The 20014-nt window shown below is 41.6% G+C and overlaps 1 protein-coding gene across 4 annotated transcripts in view; it reads left to right on the forward strand.

The window, feature by feature from the left end:
* Positions 1–1079: 1079 nt before the first annotated feature.
* pcsk5a (proprotein convertase subtilisin/kexin type 5a) overlaps positions 1080–20014 on the forward strand; it is a 43079-nt gene continuing 24144 nt past the window's right edge. The window contains exons 1-19 of one of the 4 annotated variants that reach the window (XM_082538720.1): positions 1080–1788; positions 2115–2586; positions 3622–3726; positions 5882–6052; positions 6214–6354; positions 6641–6708; positions 6955–7043; positions 7164–7336; positions 7494–7700; positions 10472–10572; positions 10678–10781; positions 11101–11221; positions 11467–11655; positions 15315–15451; positions 15577–15690; positions 15902–16004; positions 19061–19251; positions 19457–19541; positions 19911–20014. In XM_082538720.1, coding sequence (XP_082394846.1) covers positions 2437–2586; positions 3622–3726; positions 5882–6052; positions 6214–6354; positions 6641–6708; positions 6955–7043; positions 7164–7336; positions 7494–7700; positions 10472–10572; positions 10678–10781; positions 11101–11221; positions 11467–11655; positions 15315–15451; positions 15577–15690; positions 15902–16004; positions 19061–19251; positions 19457–19541; positions 19911–20014 — 2353 coding nt within the window. In that variant the 5' untranslated portion in view covers positions 1080–1788; positions 2115–2436. Of the gene's footprint in view, positions 2587–3621; positions 3727–5881; positions 6053–6213; positions 6355–6640; positions 6709–6954; positions 7044–7163; positions 7337–7493; positions 7701–10471; positions 10573–10677; positions 10782–11100; positions 11222–11466; positions 11656–15314; positions 15452–15576; positions 15691–15901; positions 16005–19060; positions 19252–19456; positions 19542–19910 lie in introns of all 4 variants that reach the window. The other 3 variants (XM_082538721.1, XM_082538722.1, XM_082538719.1) reach the window with 3 other exon arrangements.

Below are 20014 nucleotides of genomic sequence, written 5' to 3' on the forward strand. Positions count from 1 at the left end.
TTTCCTTACTGAGGAGTTGGCAACACTGACTGACAGAGGCGAGGCTGCCTGACACTGGCGCCACCGGGCCCTCTGACCATCACTAGTAGGCAACAGGTGAAGTGTCTTGCCCAAGGACACAACGACGAGACTGTCGGAGCCGGGGCTCAAACCGACAACCTTCCAATTACAAGGCGGACTGCCAACTCTTGAGCCACAATCACCCCATAAAGAAACTCAAATCGTGATTTCAAAAAAATATCACCTAAATGCTTTAAGAACATTTAGCCTACATCTCTTCAGGTGTTTCACATTCACCACTGTGTAGGTCACTGTTGAAACACATTGGACTGGAATAGAGTTAAACAGCAGAGCAGACTTGTTGCAGTTATTTGTTTCAAGATTCCTCTGTATGCTGCTCTTTCTTATTGATTTTTTTTGAGGGGGGCTGTTTTGTTTTGTGGGCTGGATTGAGATAGTTGGCTGGGTGGTTCCTGTCCTCAGGCCATATTTTGCCTATGTGTGGTTTAGATGCTCAGCCCACAGTTAAACAAACTGCTGATAAATGAAAACAGCTTATATCTATGGCTACTCCTTTCAAGCTGGCTAACATATGTAACCTATCATGATGTACCTTTCACTGAGCATGGTATCCATGAGAGGTAAATATAGGGGAGCTCTCTGCTCTTCAACCAAATATCAACCTGTAAGCAAAATAGCCACCGAGATACTCTTTGGAAGGACTAGTCACGCCCAGAGTGGTCAGTCTGTAAGCTATAAGGTTGTGCTCGTCTCGCTCTGTGTGCTAACGCTGTAACTGATTGGTAAATGGTAAGTGGACTGGATCTTATATAGGGCTTTTCTACTCTACCTGACCACTAAGAACTTTATACAACATGCCTCACTCCCCCATTCGTACAGCCACTGCTTCTTTGGTGAAGTGCTTTCTATCTAACGTTCACACACATTCACTCTCTGATGGATGCATTGGAGAGTAACTTGGGGTTGGTATCTTGCCAAAGGAGCAGCCAGGGATCAAATGACCAGCCTTCCAATTAGTAGATGACCTGGTCTCCTGAGCTAGAGCCACCCCTCAGCCACTTTTGATGGCCTCTCACCCTGAAGGCTGGGATAAGCACCAGCCACGATGAACAAAGTGGTTGGCTGGCTCGATGGACTGTAAGTTTGTTATTGCTGCAAACTTACAGTCCATGCTCCTTGCTGACTGCTTTTCTGTGTTAAATATTTAGCACACGAGTAGGAAACTGATACTGAATTTTAGGTAAAATAAATAATAAATATTAATAATGATAAATAAATATTTCTATGCTGCAGCAGGTAGATGGAGACACCTGCTCCAGTACTTCCTGTATAAAGCCCACCCTTCCTATTCTTCAGCATGCATCTTTTGTTTCTCAGCCATAGACAGTATAAAATATGTACTGTACATAGCCACTCTGACATCCCCTATTAGTTTTGGACATTTTGTTTTGAACCCTCAACACTAACATTTTGGCTGTTGTTAATGCTAATTCTTCAGGTAATGCTAGTTAGCTTGGTTAGCAAGCTATGTCCACAAATTGTATGCATGCAACACACAGACATAATAATTTGGCTAATAAAAGATAGACAAATAATCAAGAACAATTAATAATATTAGTAAGATAATTCAGTAAAAAGTCTCACAATGGCACAAATACAGCAGAGAGATCCACTTCAGTTGCTTGGATTAATGGAGTTGAGGCCTAGCAGCACCTGCTGGCTAGAGCTGCCTATGCCTTGATATCTCTAACTCAATCATCCAAACAGGTAAGTCACAAAAGAATTCAACTTAAATATACCACCTAGAGCAGGGAGGATGTCATTTTACATCATTGGCCATCTATCAAGACTTTTCAGGCTTGAACTGTAGAGCATAAATGTGTAAAATTACAGAAAAAACTTCCAGTATTTCATCGTTCATTGCCCAGATGGTCCTGCAATTATGAAGTGAAAATGTTGATGTTGTTGTTTCTATATGTTTCTGTCTATTGCTTAATGAAAGTACAGGTCAAACTTATGCCAACAGGGTCTTTTTCCTCTAATATATATCACGTCTGATTACTTGAGCTTTCTATTTTTTTTTTAAAATACAGACAGCTCATTCATTTTACAGTATTTGCAAAGAGTAAAGAAAAGAAAAGATCTATAGAAGTAAAGTATAACCCACAGATCAGATCCCAATAAAGGACAGACTGTAGCTGATCCCCGGCCTCCATATTGAAGTAATTTGATAGAAGCTTGTAGTCAGTGAAGGAGTCAAGTCTTCACAACTTCAGCCGGCAGAACATCGGGTGCATCCTGCGTCTTTGAGCCAGCGGATTTCCCGCAATGAGAAGCATCTGCAGCAGAACAGAGTGCGGGGACAGCTCGTGAAACACCTGGGCACCGGCTATTTACCGAGAGAAATAAGCAGCAATGGCGCGTTTTATTGCGCTGTGGATGGGAACTCTCCTCCAGCTTTGCCACGCAACGATTTATACAAACGACTGGGCGATAAAAATAAGAGGGGACCTCGAATCTGTGAACAGGATAGCAGAGAAATATGGATTTACTAACATGGGACAGGTGAGTGCCCTCAAACATGAAGAGGGCAATTATTTACACAATTACCAGACTTGCATTTGGAAGTTTCATTTATTGGAAAACTGGAAATATTGGGCAAATCTAACTGTGGAGCCACTAATGGCTTTACTAATATTTTTTTAGGATTGCATCAAAAGCTGTTGATATCTGTCTGCACTGTCTGGTCAGCCGTCCAGGGACGAATGAATTATATCTGCTAAAGATTTAAAGAAGCAGCAGATGAACAGATACATTCATAAATAAATAAATCATGACCACCAGCATGTTTTTCAACAAGAATTTGACCTCTGCATTTAGCCCAGAAATGAGCAATGAGAACACACACGCTCAAAGACACACTACAGGCAGTGCTAGTGCTGGGAACTTAACCAACAACTATAATCCAAAGTTGCTTCTCTATGAGCCACTGCTGCATTAGTTGCACTCCTTTCAGACTAATTTTTCTACACTTTCATAAAGTAACAGTTAAACTCCAAAGAAATAGCATGCTGTACTTTATTGCACATGGGATAGATGTTCAGTTTTCACAGCAGGTGATAGGAACCAGAGAGACCCATTCAAACTAAAAAGACTGCTATACAGTAATCTTATATTCCTGAGGTTGAAAATCAAAAAGTAATTATTTCACTAAAAGGATATTAATGAAATATTTAAAGGCATAATTTGTTGTTCTCTTGCAATAGTGTGAGCTGTCATGTGTTTTATTAACTAGTCATTACTCAGTGGACTGCGCTTGTATAAAAATATTAGCTGACATACATTATAGAATGCACACAGTGATGTGGTATGTGCAGCTACACCAGTACACAGATGAGCAGCAGTGTGACTGAAACCTTTTGGCTCAGGTTGCCCTGGGCTGTAAAACTATCAGAGGTATAAGGTAGCCGTGTTAATAAAAGACACCACGAGCAGTTTAATAATTAAAAAGCTGCTTTGCACAGTAGCAGAGCAGAACGAGCAGCACGCCTCCACCTCCAAACAAAATCATTTCGAGGATCTGATGTGTGTTTTCACCAGATTGGAGACCTGAAGAGGCATTACAGTTTTCGCCATCACGAGACGGCGAATCAATCCAAAATAGGCAACAAAGAAGTGACTGATCGCGTCGCCAAGGAGACCAAGGTATAGTAATGAGATATGAGTAGGACGGGGAAGCTACTGGATTATTAATCAGCAGCATCATGTCCCCTCCGTACACTCCACGTACACATAGGGACACATGTTCATTGTTCTGGTCCCTCCCCTCACATTACAGCTTTGTGTGCACGAACACTAACAACACCTAAAGATGTCAGAAGTCCTTAAAGATCAACAAGGTGTTCAGGGTTGCATCAAATTCTTATAGTATCAATAAGCAGCTTGGGCATATAGTACAATCAGACAGGTTCTAAGCAACTCCCAGTGTTATCTGGTTACACACAAAATCACACTTTCTTTGTCTTCCACCTTCAGAAGTTAAAGAACATAGTCGATAGTAGTGTCAGTGTTTGCCAGGAGGACTTTTTTCCAACTTGGGAAAGGGAACCATCCAAGGAGCTTTTGAGTTTACATTTAGTAAACAGCTAGGGATTCATCTTTTTCACAGCATTTAGCGTACGTCAGACTTTTTAGCATTAATGTCACTTTGTACCAACATTTTTGTTCATGTATAATCGAGTAGTGTCTGAAATCACAACACACTAACATAATATAATTCAGACTGTATGACCTATGAACTGTATATTGAAGATGAATGTTGCCTCAAGCTGAGTTTTTTTAAAATGGAGGATGAATCTGATTAAGAATTCAAGGGACCACTCACTTCTCCTACATCAACGTGGCACGCTAAGGAAAGGCCCAGAATCATAACCTTCTATGTTTGTTATCTGTTTTGATTCTAATGGAGATCACAATTTATAAGTGAACATAATTTTGTATTCAGTGAAACCTCAAAAACACAAAAAGCACAACACAGAAACTCAACTGCAATGAGTTTACTGTGGTGTAAGAGACAAAGGGTTATTTTTATGTTGACTTCTATACAACTGGACTATTGCAAAACAGAGGAGGCTCCCCCTGCTGGCCAACAAAAGTAAAGCTAAATACAGCCTTTAACCATAACATGATTTGATACATCATACATAACAGTGAAAATTCCTGAGAAAGAATCACAGAAGTTAAAAAAAAAAGTGTCCAACGCGAACACTATTATTGTATTATTGTGAATTTTCAGGAATTTCAATAAGTGCCCTATAACGGCTCAGGAACAGGAAACTGCTTCTTTGGTGGAGCCATGTTTGCAGCTTTACTAAGCACGGTATTTTTTTAAAACTGAATTCTAACATGGGCAGCACGGTGGCACGGTGGTTAGCACTGTTGCCGCAGAGCAAGAAGGTCCTGAGTTCAATTCCACCATCAGGTCTTTCTGTGTGCTCCGGCTTCCTCCCACCGTCCAAAGACATGCAGCTTGTGGGGATAGGTTAATCGGATAATCCAAATTGCCACTAGGTGCGAGTGAATGAGAGTGCGAATGGTTGTCTGTCCCTGTGTGTTGACCCTGCGACAGACTGGCGACCTGTCCAGGGTGTACCCCGCCTCTCGCCGTATGACAGCTGGGATAGGCTCCAGCGCCCCCCGCGAACCTGAAAAGGATAAGCGGAAGCGAATGGATGGATGGATGGATGGATTCTAACATCAATGCAGGATTATAATGGCAGCTGTAACATGGAGCTGTTCAGGAGTTTCAGAGCACATTAGCACGTATCTGATAAATGAACTCAGAGACCCTAACAACCATTAACAGAACCAAGAAATGTAATTAGTTTTGCAGAATTAAAAACTTCTGAATTTGCACCAAATTTAAAACCTTTTAACAACTAAGAGCAGATATTAGCCTCATAAAGGCCCTAGCGGAAAAGTTTAGCGTCCACACTTTGTGATACTTCACTGAACAAAGTTACCATTTTGACCTTAAAACAGTGTTATATGAGCAATTTACAGAATGATCAGGATGTGTTTATATTTCAGTGAGACAGCTGCATGTTGCAGCAATTTGGGATTGTGGGTTTTTTGTTGTTGAACGAAGAGCGTGCAAGTCATTAGCTTGCACTGATTACGTTTGTGCCCTTTGTCTTTGATAAGTCATCAGAGTATCAACCAGAGGTACAGTGTCAGGGCCCCTCCTCTTGAGAACATAATTGTTTTTTGCCAGCGCAGTAAATGCAATATAGCTGCTGAAATATTTCACAATGGATCCAAAAAAGTAGACATAAACATCTGTACAAATGTTCCTTTTAAGGTGGAATGGCTCAAGCAGCAGGTGGTCCAGAGAAGAGTAAAGAGGATCTCCAGAGCCGGTCATATCTCTCCTATCCCCATGAGGAGAGAGCTCCTCCCTGCTACGCACCATCAGTCCAGCGACCACATGCAGGACTTCAGCGACCCAGTGTGGAACCGCCTGTGGTACATTGTGAGTCAGATTGTTTTGTTTTGTTTTCCTTTGCCATGCTCAAGTCTGAAACATAGACACACAAACACACACAAACCCAGACAGACAGAGCCTAAAATAGACCCACATTTATTCTTTACTCCTGAGGGTGAAGCTGAATGTCCCACTATTTCGCTCCACAGCAGTGCAGTGACTCCAAAGCCTGCCAGTCTCACATGAACATTGCAGCGGCCTGGAGGAGAGGGTACACTGGGAAGGGTGTGGTGGTGTCTGTCCTAGATGATGGCATCGAGAGAGAGCATCCGGATCTGAAGCCAAATTATGTAAGTGCCCTGGGATGGGACACTCTTCTTGGGAAGGGGACATTAATCATAAGCAGTTTGGCAGAGCTCTTAGTGTAAGAGCTCAGACAGATATTGCGAGCAGGGTTTTTGGGCCAAAGGTTTGGAAAGGCCAGCTAAGAGTATTGGAATGGACATTAAACGTCTGATCCACTTAGCTGTTGAGTGGGCTGGTGAATAATGCTCTTTGTGATTTGTCTGATGAAATACAGTCAGATAGCTGCTGGCATGGTGTTATGTGCCGCTACTTAGTATCTATCTGATTTAGGATCCTTTTGCCAGCTTTGATGTGAACGGACAAGACCAAGATCGTTCTTCTACCAGTGCTGTTAACAAGTGAGTACTTTGTATCTCTGGAATTGTCTTTGCACCTGCTTTGCAGCTTCCCTGTCATAATCCAGAACTCTAATTAATGCATGCTTTCCCTTTCCGTTTTCCAGTAATTACATGCATGTATGGATATGCAAAGTCCCCAGTCTAAATTCTGTCTTCGCATAGCTTGATGTAACGGAAATAGCCCGTCTTCTCCTCATGCATATGCATTTAACCTCGCGTTCTGATGTTCTCCTCCTTTCTTCGAAGCCATGGGACACAGTGCGCAGGGGTGGTTGCTGCGGCTGCAAATAGCTCTCGGTGCACCGTTGGAGTTTCTTTCCACGCACGCATAGGCGGTGAGTCCATGTGACGCCATGAAACTCGCACGCCGAAGGACTTCGTGAAAGGCAAAGTTTTGTAGATACAGTAGGGGATTCAAACTTTATCATCGCTTTGGTGCTATCCTTTTCCCCCAGGCATCCGAATGCTGGATGGAGATGTAACAGACATCGTGGAGGCCCAGTCGCTTAGCTTCAGTTCAGGGTATATTGATGTTTACTTAGCCGGCTGGGGCCCAAAAGATGACGGGGCCACTCTGGATGGACCTGGACCTCTGACTCGTCTTGTTTTACAGGACAGCGTTCAAACAGTGAGAGAAAAAAGTGTGGCTGTGTTTGTTTATGTCTGTGTCCCACCTGCGGCTGTATATTTACTGCAAGAGCTGTTCTGTTTTTTTCCTCAACATCAATATGTAAATATCATAAATAAATTAATCTCCTCTGTCTGCTTTACCCAAATAATCTCAGGGCCGGCAAGGGAGGGGCTCCATCTTTGTTTGGCCGTCAGGAAACGGAGGGGAAAGAGGTGACTACTGCTCCTGTGACGGCTACAGCAACAGTATTTACACTATCTCTATCAGCAGCAGCACTCAGCATGGAAGCCAGCCAGATTACCTGGAGCCGTGCCCCTCCACGCTGGCAACGGCGTACGGCGGATGGGACAGAGAGGAGATGGTGAGTGTTGCTAACAGAGAACTTAATTAAGATTCACATGATTCAAAAAATAGCTTCTTTTCTTCCACCGTAGTGAGCAGCCACGCTCTCCTGCCATCAGTCTGTTGAAAATAGCTTTACCCAGATGCTGGAAAAACATTTTCTCGCCTCAATCCAAAGCAACATTCATATAGACACAAACACAAGTTGCCGAATCTAAAAAATATGTTGCGAAAGGCAACATTTCTGTTAACTATTAGTAGTTTGCACTGTGGAATCTCAGAGGCTGAAGTTTGCAAAAGTTGCAACTCAATGAACCACAAGAGCTCTGGGCACCTTGCTGTCCTTGAGCCAACCATGAACTCTCCTTTATTACAAAGTATTCAGTATGTCCAGTGTGTATGTGTGTTGGACTCCTGGGTCAGGACAATGATCCTAAGCACAGCAGCAAATCTACAATAGAAAGGCTCAGAGAGAAAAGAATCACGGTGTTGCAATGGCCCAGTCAAAGTCCGGACCTTAACCGGATTGAAATGCTGTGGTGGGACTTCAAAAGAGCCGTGCATGAACAAATGCCCCCCCAAAATGAAATGAAGCAATGTTGTAGGCCAGAATTCCTTCACAGAAACATGAGCAACTGGTAACGTGTCTCACGGTGTTGTGGAGACAACTTGATAACTTGTGATATACAAGCTATTAAATCATGCAAAATATGCAGTTTTTTACAGACAAGAAGAAAAACAAGAAAAACAATGGTCTACTCTCTGTAAGAGGTTATATAATTCCTTTAAATATTTAATATTTTAGACATAAATTTCCAAAAGCAATTATTATTTTACAATAAGAGGAAGAAGTGAAGCAATGCAATGCAGTGATACTGACTAAACTCCAGTTGCTTCTCCTGAACACAGATTACGAGATATTTGTCGTGTTATGACATTAATGTTTGCACGGCATTTACCACTCAGAGGGCATGAAGTTATTTAGATAATAAAATTATATTAACTGCTAATTTAAAAGTCATTTTTGCACTGTTTCTGATGATGACACTGGATGTCTTAGAGTAGTTGGATTTAACATTCACCGGCATCTTGCCAGCTGCTCAAAGCCAGAAAATACACATTTGGGATATTAAGCATTGGCTTTGGGCAGTGGTGTTGGGGGGGGGGAGCATGCAACGTCTGCTGAGTGTGATAGTCTGAGACACCTGTCAATCAACTAAATATGCCCAAGACGGAGGCTCTGTGAACTTTTGTCTCTGCAGAACAAAGCTGAACTTGTGAAGTCACAGAGAGGAGCTGCTCGTTCAAACCCGCAACAACAAATGATTTTGTTTTCATGTTTATTCTTAGAGCTTTAATTTTCATTAATTAAAAGCCATTACAAGAACTGTGGTGTATGTCGTCAGAACTCAGTCAGCAGTATAATATTAACATACTAGAACGGCCCGAGGAAAATTTCCTAATGTTGTGTGAAATATGTTTTGTGAAAACCAGATTTCACTCTTTTGTTTTGTCTATCTAACTGGAAGCTCCCCCCCCCCCCCCCCCCCCCCCCCCCCCGGTTTATGGCACATCACCATGGACAAAGGATAGTAGTTACTCTATACTAACACAAATCAGAGTAAGTGAAAATTATTAGGATAACATACAGATTTTGCACGTAAAGGTAATAAAGGAGAATCCAGTAGGCATTAAAATGGAATAAAATTGGAATGAAATCACTGTCTGAGTGTAGAAAATGCCAAATACTTCTATCATGTCATGTGATTTTCAGACATTGTGGGTAAACAGAGTTGGGTAGCTGATTAGAGTAATTTGACTGAGAGCTGCTTCTCTGGCCTCAGGCTTACATGTTTTCCATTTTGTTTTCTCAACCGACACACAAAACAAAACAAATCTAATTATGTGTACTGTGTTTGCCAGTATTTCTAATTTTTCTTTCTACAAAATGCGTTATCTTGATTAATTTTTGTCACTCTGACACTTTTGTTAAATTGTTGCTTTTGTCTCTGTGAGTGATCTTGTGTCTGCAAACTTAAAAATTAAGCTACTTTATGACAAATGTTACCTAACTGGTGTTTGGAAACAGGTGAGTGTGTTCCAGTTGCTGGTTAACCAGGCCCATATTCTACAATATACAGCACTGTCCTGAGCTGCAATTCATTTCCAAGGAGCCAGATTTGTATTTTATTTTTTAAAATATTTTTCAAGTAGTCTTTATATAACAGGCAACTTAGCAAAAACCAAATTTATTCTTGTATCTTTAAGCACATAATTTGTTGCCTCTTTTGTTTCGTTTTGTTGTTGCTTTAGTTGAGTACTAAAAATCCAAAGATAATAGAGTTTCAGATAAAAATAGAATATCTGCACCAGTGAAGTGATTCTCAGAGAGCCATTACGGGAAAACATGTCATATGGTTTGCAGCATGTCCTTAAAAATGTTGAGGAAACTGTCCAAGTGGACAGCTCAGGCATGTTTTGCACATGTTTCAATAAATCACTATTTCCCATTTTCCCAAGAAAATATAAAGAAATGAAGGGTAAGAAACCAGACAGGATTAATTAGCTAATTTATAGCAAATCCATAACCTAAATCCTAAATATTGATCACATTAATGCTGAATCCTCCTAGTTAATTCTTGCCAGTCATTTGAATGCTTTCCAAAATGATTTGATGTGCAAAAAATACACATACAGTCAAGCAGAGTCAACAAAAAAGAGCAGTTCTGTGCTGTTCATGTTAATAGTGGGTGAATATAAAAAAATAAATATAAGTGGTTTCCTCCACAGGTGACCGTGGGTCCACAGCAGAGCTGCAGCACGGCCCAGTCAGGGACTTCCCTCGCCGCCTCTGTAGCTGCCGGTGTCATTGCTCTCACCTTGGAAGCCAAGTAAGCAGCCCTCTAATAACAGCATCCATACATGCAGCTCGTGTTCAGATCAATTTGTGCAATCGGGTGATGAGAGCATGTGGTTTCCTTCTCTTGAACGTTCAGCCCCTTGCTAACCTGGAGGGATTTGCAGCACATTATTGTCTGTACATCAAAAGCTCATCATCTCAGTGCTCCTGACTGGCGTGTAAATGGAGCCGGATACAAAGGTACTCCCATCGGATCTCTGCTGATTTTCTAATTCCACATTGTCTATTTTAATATTTGCCAGCCAAAAATAAATAAATAAATAAAAAAGAAGAATCCCCTGACTTGATAAGCATATTTTAGTAAATGTTCCTCTCAGCTCTTTTTTGGGGGAACTATAAAGCAGCGAGCATACAAACTAATGAGGTACTGTGAGCAGAAGAGCGATAAACGCCTACAAAGTCTCGGGAGTGTGTGAAGTCATTTATAAGCTACAGTGCCTTCTCTATGCCCCGGCTAATGTGCAGTGTGTGTGTTTGGGGATGTGCTGGTGTCTGTTAGTGAGCCACCTGTACGGCTTTGGCCTGCTGGATGCTGAGAGCATGGTGAAGGAGGCAGAGCGCTGGAAACAAGTCCCCTCACAGCATGAATGTGCGGAGGAGGCTGCCATCCAGCTGAGCAGGTATCAGAGATCTCTGCTTCGACTCAGGGCTTTCCTTGATTCCTCCCCTTTTATCGCACGTTATCTATTTCTGTCTCTCTTCTGGAATTGATTTCTTTCACACTGATTCGCGGTCGTACTTTAATGGGTGTCATTTTCCTTACCGCGGCTCTCCTCGTAACTTTCTCTTGCGCTTCTTGTTTTCCGTCTGTTCTTTTATCTCCACTACTCCCTGCGTCTCTTTTTTCTCTTTTCTCTCATGACAGGCTTATTCATCCGGGCTCAGTGCTAATGTCTGTGCATGAGACTACAGGCTGCTCCAGCAAGGCCCCGCAGCACGTCGCTTATGTGGAGCACGTCGTGGTCCGGGTTAACATAAGCCACGGTCGCCGTGGTGATCTCTCCATCACCCTCACGTCACCTTTGGGCACCACGTCGCAGCTGCTGGCAAACAGGTAACCGAGAGCGACGGTTTCTGCAGATTACCTGATAAACATCAAATCCTTCAAAAGCCAAATGTTTGAGTTTGACACATTTGTTAAATTAAAGGAATAATGGTACTTTTTGAAATATATAACACCGAAATATAAAACACACCTGTTAAAAGTATCAACTTCACCTTTGCTGAGATACTATTTAAAGCTGCTGTAATCAGTACTTGAGTGGTCACTGTATCTACAGCCCCTTGATCATTTTGATGTCTTTGAGCTCATCCTTTTGGTTTCCACTTGCAACCTTACTGTTTTGGTTTCCTATTAACTGCTCTCACCAGCAAAGTTACAAGCAGGAGTGGGCTGTTGTTTTCAGTGAAAAGGTTAAAAAAAAAACAAAAAAAACTGAAGTGCACCGCCTGTGAAGCACCAAACAACAGACAGAGAGTTCGTGACTGGATGGCAAGGAGACTGGAGTATTTAGCCAGTTGCTGTGCAACCGCTAGAGGTGTTAAGCTATAAGTCTTCACCGACCATTTAAAAATACAAATAAAGGGATGATTTTAATTGCTCATGTTCTACTTTCATGACGCTTTTGATCTTTGTTTTCTAAAAGGTAATAATTAGTGCGGCATCAAGGTATTAGCTGGTATCGAACAATCAGCACATAAGATGGCATTTAATGATCACAGTAACTGTTAAGTCTAATTCTTGAATGTTGTCATTGTATTTCTTAAATTTGTAAAGTCTTAGATCAATCTATAGGATCAAGACATTCCTTTGTCTCTGACCACCTCTCCAGCCACTCTGTGCTGGGGGAGGTTTTATTGCAGATACATCCTATCTGACAGATCAGTTTCTTGTGGTGTTGCTTCCTGCTTTTATGATCCTTTTGGTGAGCAGGAAATCGTGCATACAGAGACAAACACACACACACACACACACACACACACACACACACATGTTCTTGCACATGCATACACATACACACACACATTGTCTTTGTAACCGAGAGGGGTCTTACGAGGGGGGTGCTTTTGCTGTGATGTGTATTGTAACAGTTTGTCAATAAATAGCTGCGAGGGAAGCTGCTCTTGGAAGGATTTGGGCTGGAGTCAGGTGAGGAGCGTGAGCTCCAAGAGCTGGTTCTGACCCAAACTTCCCTCGTTAGCGAGTTGGTTGTTCTGTTATATCTTGCGTTCTTCATGAGGAATAAGTCTCTAAACTAGCGGGGCTTGTGGAAACACAGACCCAACCAAGTTTTACACACTCAGTTAATGGGGTTAAGTTAATGGGTCATTCTAAATTGCCCATAGGAGTGAATGTGACTGTGAATGGTTGTCTGTCTCGACCTGTCCAGGGTGTACCCTGCCTCCTGCCCTATGGTGACTGGGATAGGCTCCAACCTCCTTGTGACCCTGACAAGGATAAGCAGAAAACAATGGATGGATGGATGGGCAGCGTGACTATGGTGTAGTGGTTAATGTGTTTGCCTTACACGTGAAAAATCCCCGGTTACAAGCTTGTACACATTGTGCAAAATTCAATTTTATAACAACAAATCATAACAACAGTCACCTCAAGGCAGTTATCTGTGCCAAATCAATGAGGATCCATGTGCTGTGGTGACATCATAGGAAATAAAGGAGCAGTCATGGTGCTTATTTTATCTTAAATAATTAGACAAATTTTTTGACACTACAGAAAAATCTCAGATCTAATATTATTCCATGGAAAAAAGTAAACACATCCTTACCATTACAGGCTTAATTTCCTCCTTGTTGCTGGTTTGTATCGTTGTTTACAGTCTTTGGCATTTTTCACCAGCCTTATATGCAAAATTCCTTTAATTGGAAAATATTTGAGGGCTTTCTTAACTTGCCTGTTCCCAATCTTCCTCAAAGGGCATTTAGACGTGACTCCAGTCTAATCTGTGCTGATACGATCTGGAGCAGAATTCACTTTTTGCCTTCTGTCTGTGATTTGTCTGTGAAGTGTATGTGATTCCAAAAATCCTGGTCTTTCTTTATATGCTTGTCGAAAACAATTAAGTGTTGTTTATTTCAAATTAGTACCTCACAATGATTTTCCAGACAACAGACTAATTTATGTACAATAATTTATAAATCTATTTAAGTTAAGTTAAAGTTTTTTTTCCTCCAAGTGTTTCCAAGTGTTACAGAACAGTTTAGACCTTGGCTTATACCTGACCATAGGTATCTATTAAGGTTTTCAGAAGAAATCTCTAATGCAGATGAAGTAATCAACAGTCTTTAACAATGCGAGAGGTCATGTACAAGTTCAATAAAAACAGAATAATTTACAGATGTTGTAAGTCCACATATTAGCCACAGTTGAACACAGAAAACATCTAAAACTGAGAAATTTTACTATTTCATGAATTATGTCAGCAATTTTGAATGTGATGGCAGCAACAAGTCTCAAAAAAGTTGGTACAAAAAGACCAAAACTATGGAAAAGCAAGTTGTACTAAAAAGAAACAGCTGTTACAACTAATTAGGCTAAATGGTCAGTAGCATGATGGCAGAAGCAGTCTCTCAGAAGTAAAGATGAGTGGTTTAGTAGGCAAATTGTGGAACAATTGGATGATAAACATAACATTTTCAACATAAAATCATGAAGACATCATCAAAAGTTCCCAGGGATCTGGAGACGGACCAAAATCCACATTGGATGCCCCCCGGCATTAAAGACGGGCATCATGCTGTCATGGAAATGTCTGCATGGGCTCAGGAAGACTTGGAGAAATTGATGTCTGTGAACAGTTTGCTGTGCCATCCACAAATGCCCGTTAAAGAAGAAACCATATGTGAAGATGATCCAGAAATGTTGCCCGTCTTCTCTGAGCCAAAGCTCATTTAAAATGGACTGAGGCAAAGTGGAAAACTGCTCTGTGGTCAGATGAATTGAAATTCCTTTTGAAAAACATGAACATGGCGTCCCCTGGACTAAAGAGGCGAGAGACCGTCCAGCTTGTTATCAGCGCTCAGTTCAAAAGCCTGCATCTCTGATAGTTATGGGGTGTGCATCAGCGCCTATGGAATTGGCAGGTTGCACATCTGGATAGGTACCATCAGTGCTGAGAGGTATATACAGGTTTTTAGAGCAACATATGCTTTGAAAGTCTTTTTCAGGTAAGGCCACACTCATACACAGAGAGAGGAGAGATTGAAAAAAACACGCAGGAAGCAGAAAAGATGGATTACAGGTCAGCACAGGAGGACAAGAGGGACTGTGACGATTAGATTTTTTCCATGTGATTGACTGATTTTTTTAAAATGTGAAAATGACTAGAAAACAGGACTGCATCTTTCTTATTTGCCCTTTCATACAGGACTGAATATTTATTGCTTCTATTTTATTCTATAGCGTTTTCTAGGGGATGAGCTTGCTTTTTCATATGAATGTATAAATCATTTACAAAAAGCTGAAGCTGTAATGTATTTATGAGCCATGAATAAGAACACAACACAGGGATTTGTCACGTACCCGGTTTGCCCTCCTGAAGTGAAGCATGTTTCCTATCTTTGATTCAGATAAAGCTGAAAAAATTAAGGTGATTTTGCTTTTGTGTCTTTAGGAAACACATCCTTTAAATCATCATATAACGAGTAGTAGACGAAGCAGCAGCGTGAGCACGATTATGTAATGTTTTCGTTTAGGCCTCTTGACAACTCCACCGAGGGATTTCAGAACTGGGAATTCATGACAGCTCACTGCTGGGGGGAGCAGGCAGCGGGGGAATGGACTTTGAAAATCCAGGATACTCCCTCTCAGAAGAAAGACGGCTCCAAACTAGGTCTGCTCTTCCTCTTTGTAACGTCTCAATATTATGAAACATGCACTGAACCTCGGCTCGCTGCAGTTAAAATACAGGGCTGGGCCTCGCGGGACAAAGCCTCTTATCTCTCTGCTGTTTCACAGGGGTGCTGGAGAAGTGGTCCCTGGTGATTTATGGCACAGCGGAGCGCCCGTATCCTGCGCACCGCGAGCGAGCCAGATCAGCTGAGATTCCGACGGATAGCGAAGAATACAGCGGTGAGTCATGCACCCTGCATCTTGATAGTACTAAGCTTTCCCTTGTTCTATCTCCGGCCTCTCAGTCAGCAGCTTAATGAACTGGGATGCGGTGTATGCTTAATGTGGCAGGCTCTTACATAAATACAGAATAAAATCAGCAGTCTGAATAACTTCTCTCTTGTGATGTGACGTGATGCTGCTGTGACTTTGCGAGTGTTCACCCTTGCAGGACCCTGCGACCCAGAATGCAGTGATGATGGCTGTGAGGGGCCAGGCCCGCAGCAGTGTGTCACATGCTTGCACTTTTTTCTCAAGTTCAAGAACAACACAAGGTTAGCATGACTACACAGCACAGAGCTATTGGCAGATCCACAGTATGTGGCTCACACAATATGCTTTTAAAAAATGAGTCGGGTTTTTATATTGTGTCAAATCGTTGTTGAAGTTCACAGGTTTCTGTGGCTATGATTGTAATTTACACATGAGGACAAAATTACTATGCCCCTCCCCCTTATGAAATTTTATGTTTTTGTCAAAAATTTCTCAGTTTAGGTTTTTCTTTGTTTTTTTTAGACAGAGCATTTCTAAACATACTGGTTTTCTTCAAAAGCATGAATTCTTTTGTTAGCTCCCTGAAAAACTGACCTTTTCATTGAGTCACAGCACAAACCACTGATGTGGTTTAACTTTATAGCTTAATTTTATGGATATGCAAAGTTATCACAGCCTTTCTAGAGTGTCAGTGACTGGAGTGTCATTCAAAGAGAGCCACACATCTGGCAGATGTAGCAAACAAAATATTTCAAAGATCCTGGAAAGAAAACTAGCGAGAGACTCCAGAATAACTGCAAAGACTCTAATCAATAACTAATAGCCAAATCAGGAATTATAGTCTCAAAAGGGACAGTGACTAGAACTAGGCACGGGAGTGGGCCATGAGGTTGCAGACCAAGAATAACTTCACTGCCGCAGAAGAGAAACCTTCAAGCCAGACTGAAGTATGCTAAGGACAACCTGGAGAAAGACTATACATACTGGACGGGCATCCTTTGGTCAGGTGAGTTGATACTAGAGATGGACCGATCCGATATTACGTATCGGTATCGGTCCGATACTGACCTAAATTACTGGATCGGATATCGGAGAAAAATAAAAAATGTAATCCGATCCATTAAATATCAGGAAAGCACCTCACAAAACTTGCAACACGCCGTAACTCGCCTCAGAACGTTAGCAGTATGCATCACGTGATAGAGCGGCTGTGGCATGCGGGACCTGTCGGTGGTCTGGATAGCATTTGGAGCTTCGCTAGCAACCCGGCATTTCATCTCCGACAAAGTTATCCCGAGAGAAGTAAAGCAAGTGTGTAAGTCCATCTCTGAATGTTTGTAAAGCATTCCTGCGTTAAGCTTAACAAGCGACTGCCTCTTCTTGCTGCTACTTCAATCATGAAACTGCTTAATGATCAGCTGATCGGCTTTTCTGTGCGAGTCAGTGTCTCTTGTTTGTTTTTGGCCCACTTTGCACCAGAAAGAGGAAACCAGCGGCTGAACAACAGCAGCACGTTTAAGCTTGATCAGCTGTTGTTAGAATGTATTTAATATTACTTTCTACTCGAGGATCTTTTTCTACGTAGCTGACGGCTGGTAACTGTGCAGGGGCGGATCTAGCAAAGTTTAGCCAGGGGGGCCGATAGGGCATGAACAGGGAAAAGGGGGCACAAAGACATACTTTTCTTTCTTATTCTCATTTAAAATGTCTAGCTTTTAATAAATAATTATCTGACACCCAAAGTTTTAATTTGATGTAAAATGAATAGAAGTCAATTACTGTATATAGTGACTATTAAGTCTAATATAAATATCCTAGTAAGCTATAGTACTTTTTCCTTTGGGAAGGTACCATCTGTGCAGTCTGCAATTTTGTTGAAGAAAGATGTTGAATCTATTTAATATTTCTTGAAAAATAATTGATTTCTGTGCATTTTTTTTCACACTGCATCAAATTAAGGTTGATTACGTCGATTAAGCATCATGAGGTGGAGCGTGAGGGGTGGTTCCCTATTTTTTATTTATTTATTTTTGTTGTTGCTGGGAGTTGGAACCCTATTAGTTAGGTTGCTTAATATTTATGCTAAATACTCTTTAAAATACCAGAATAGGGAGGATGGTGTAGGTTCAAGTTTATTAGATTGATCAGTATTGCTGAACTATGAAATATTTTTTTTTTGCATACAGGTATAACAGAATAGCTTTAGTGTAGTTGTTGTTTTAAACTTGAGTATGAACTTATACAAAATGCAGCAAGATATTTAAAAAACAGTTTTGTTGACTAAAAAACACTATATCGGATTCATATCGGTATCGGCAGATATCCAAATTTATGATATCGGTATCGGACATAAAAAAGTGGTATCGTGCCATCTCTAGTTGATACTTGAGCTCTTTGGCCACATAGATGTTGCTTATGTTTGGAGAAAGACAAGAGAGGCAAACAACCAAAAGAATACCATCCTGACAGTTAAAACATGGTGGCAGGAGGTGCTTCAGTGTGTCTGGAACTGGGAATCTCATCAAGGTGGAAGAAGTTACAAAGAAAGAAGGATGTTTGACCATCTTGGAAGAAAACCTCAAGTAGTCAGCAGCAAAACTGGGTCTGCATCATTGCTGTTTTTTAACATGACAATGACTCAAAACATGTGTCGGGCCTGGTGAAGGACTACCCCTAGGAGACCAAAGTGACGGTTACTGACTGGTCTGCACAGAGCCTGACAGATCTGAAAATCTGTAGCTCCAGGTCGGTGCCACAAGATCATGAAATCTGGAGGAGCTTGAGAGACTCGCCAAAGAAGAATGGGCTGGGGTTGCTCAGGAGAGGAGTGTGAGATTTGCTGAAAACTTCAGGCTGTTATCCAGCAAAAAGGACACATGGCTGAGCATCAGGGGTCTGGTAATTCTGTCCTTGGTAGTTTTGGGGTTTTATGAATTACTTTTGCTTTTCATTGTACTAAAAACAAATATTTGTTCAAATTAAATTATCTAATTTATTTCCATGTACATTTTCCATGTAATTTTGTTACATAATACAATGTTAAATTTCCGTTTAATGGAATCTGGTCAAATTAAGATAACTCCATTTGTATACATTCAGTTTATAGCAAGCACATTTTCTTAATTATTAATTACTTGAATAAATAAATCTTTGATTCTACGTATTTCAGTTTTATTTCAGTCAAAATTATTGCTTCATGCTTATTGAGGGTGAAAAATAGTTTTTATTTGAGTGTGTCCTCATCTCAAAAATTGACCCGCAATATAATTTTTTCCACTCCGAATCAATAGCAACACCTCTCGTCCTCTGTGTCCTCTGGTTCATGGCTGTCCGATAGGTTGTGCGTATCAGGATGTCCCAGGGGATTCTGGGGTGACCGTCGGCGTTGTAAGAGGTGCTATGCCTCCTGTGAGAGCTGCACTGGAAGTCGGAGTGACCAGTGCACTTCCTGTCAGCCTGGCCATCACCTGACTGAGGGGACCAATACCTGCACAGCGATCTGTGGGGAAAACTACTACCTCGACCACGGTTGGTTCTGTTTTGTGAAATTTTTTGTGATTAAATTAATGCGACAGAAGAAAAAAAATCCTTGACTGGGTTACAGAGGAGCGGTTTGAATGCAGCTGCACTAATGAATAGTCAGTTGACATAACTGCAGTTGAAGGTATGTGAGTAAGATTGATTAATGGCTCTGATGTGTATACTCCATGCGTATTGTTTGATTTCCCCACAGATGCAAACATGTGCAGAAAGTGCAGTGAAAACTGCTTGAAGTGCACCTCCTACAGCATCTGCACAGAATGCAAACCACACACAAGGTGAAACAAACTCTCTGATGATGCTCAAATTAACTGCTCGGTAAACACCACTCCTTCTCCCCTAAGCCTCTGAGAATATTGATTCTCCTCACACACGCGAGCAAACACACACACAAACCCTCAGCAGAATCATAACATTTCTAGAAAGATAAGTTTATCTTAATCGACGCTTTGCTGTATTGCTACTTGAAAGGACAAAACATCTCGGACAAAGAGTTCGAAGTTTCCGGAATAAAGCTTTCACTGACTCAGTTCACCGAGTGTTTGTGGTGGTGTTGCTGTGGGATGAAAGCAGTGACTCATCCGTTTTGGTGTCACATGATTGACTGTGTGTGTCACGGTGCCACATGCTCGCTCCATCCTCTCTAGTCTACAGGGGAACCGGTGCCAGCGGAGCTGCGCAGCCGGATTCTACCATGACCCGCAGGAAGTCACGTGCAAGCCTTGTCACCAGGCCTGCGCTACCTGTGCAG

This window comes from Aulonocara stuartgranti (assembly GCF_965226115.1).
Source record: "Aulonocara stuartgranti genome assembly, chromosome: 7".
In the NCBI taxonomy this organism is placed as follows: Eukaryota; Metazoa; Chordata; class Actinopteri; order Cichliformes; family Cichlidae; genus Aulonocara; species Aulonocara stuartgranti.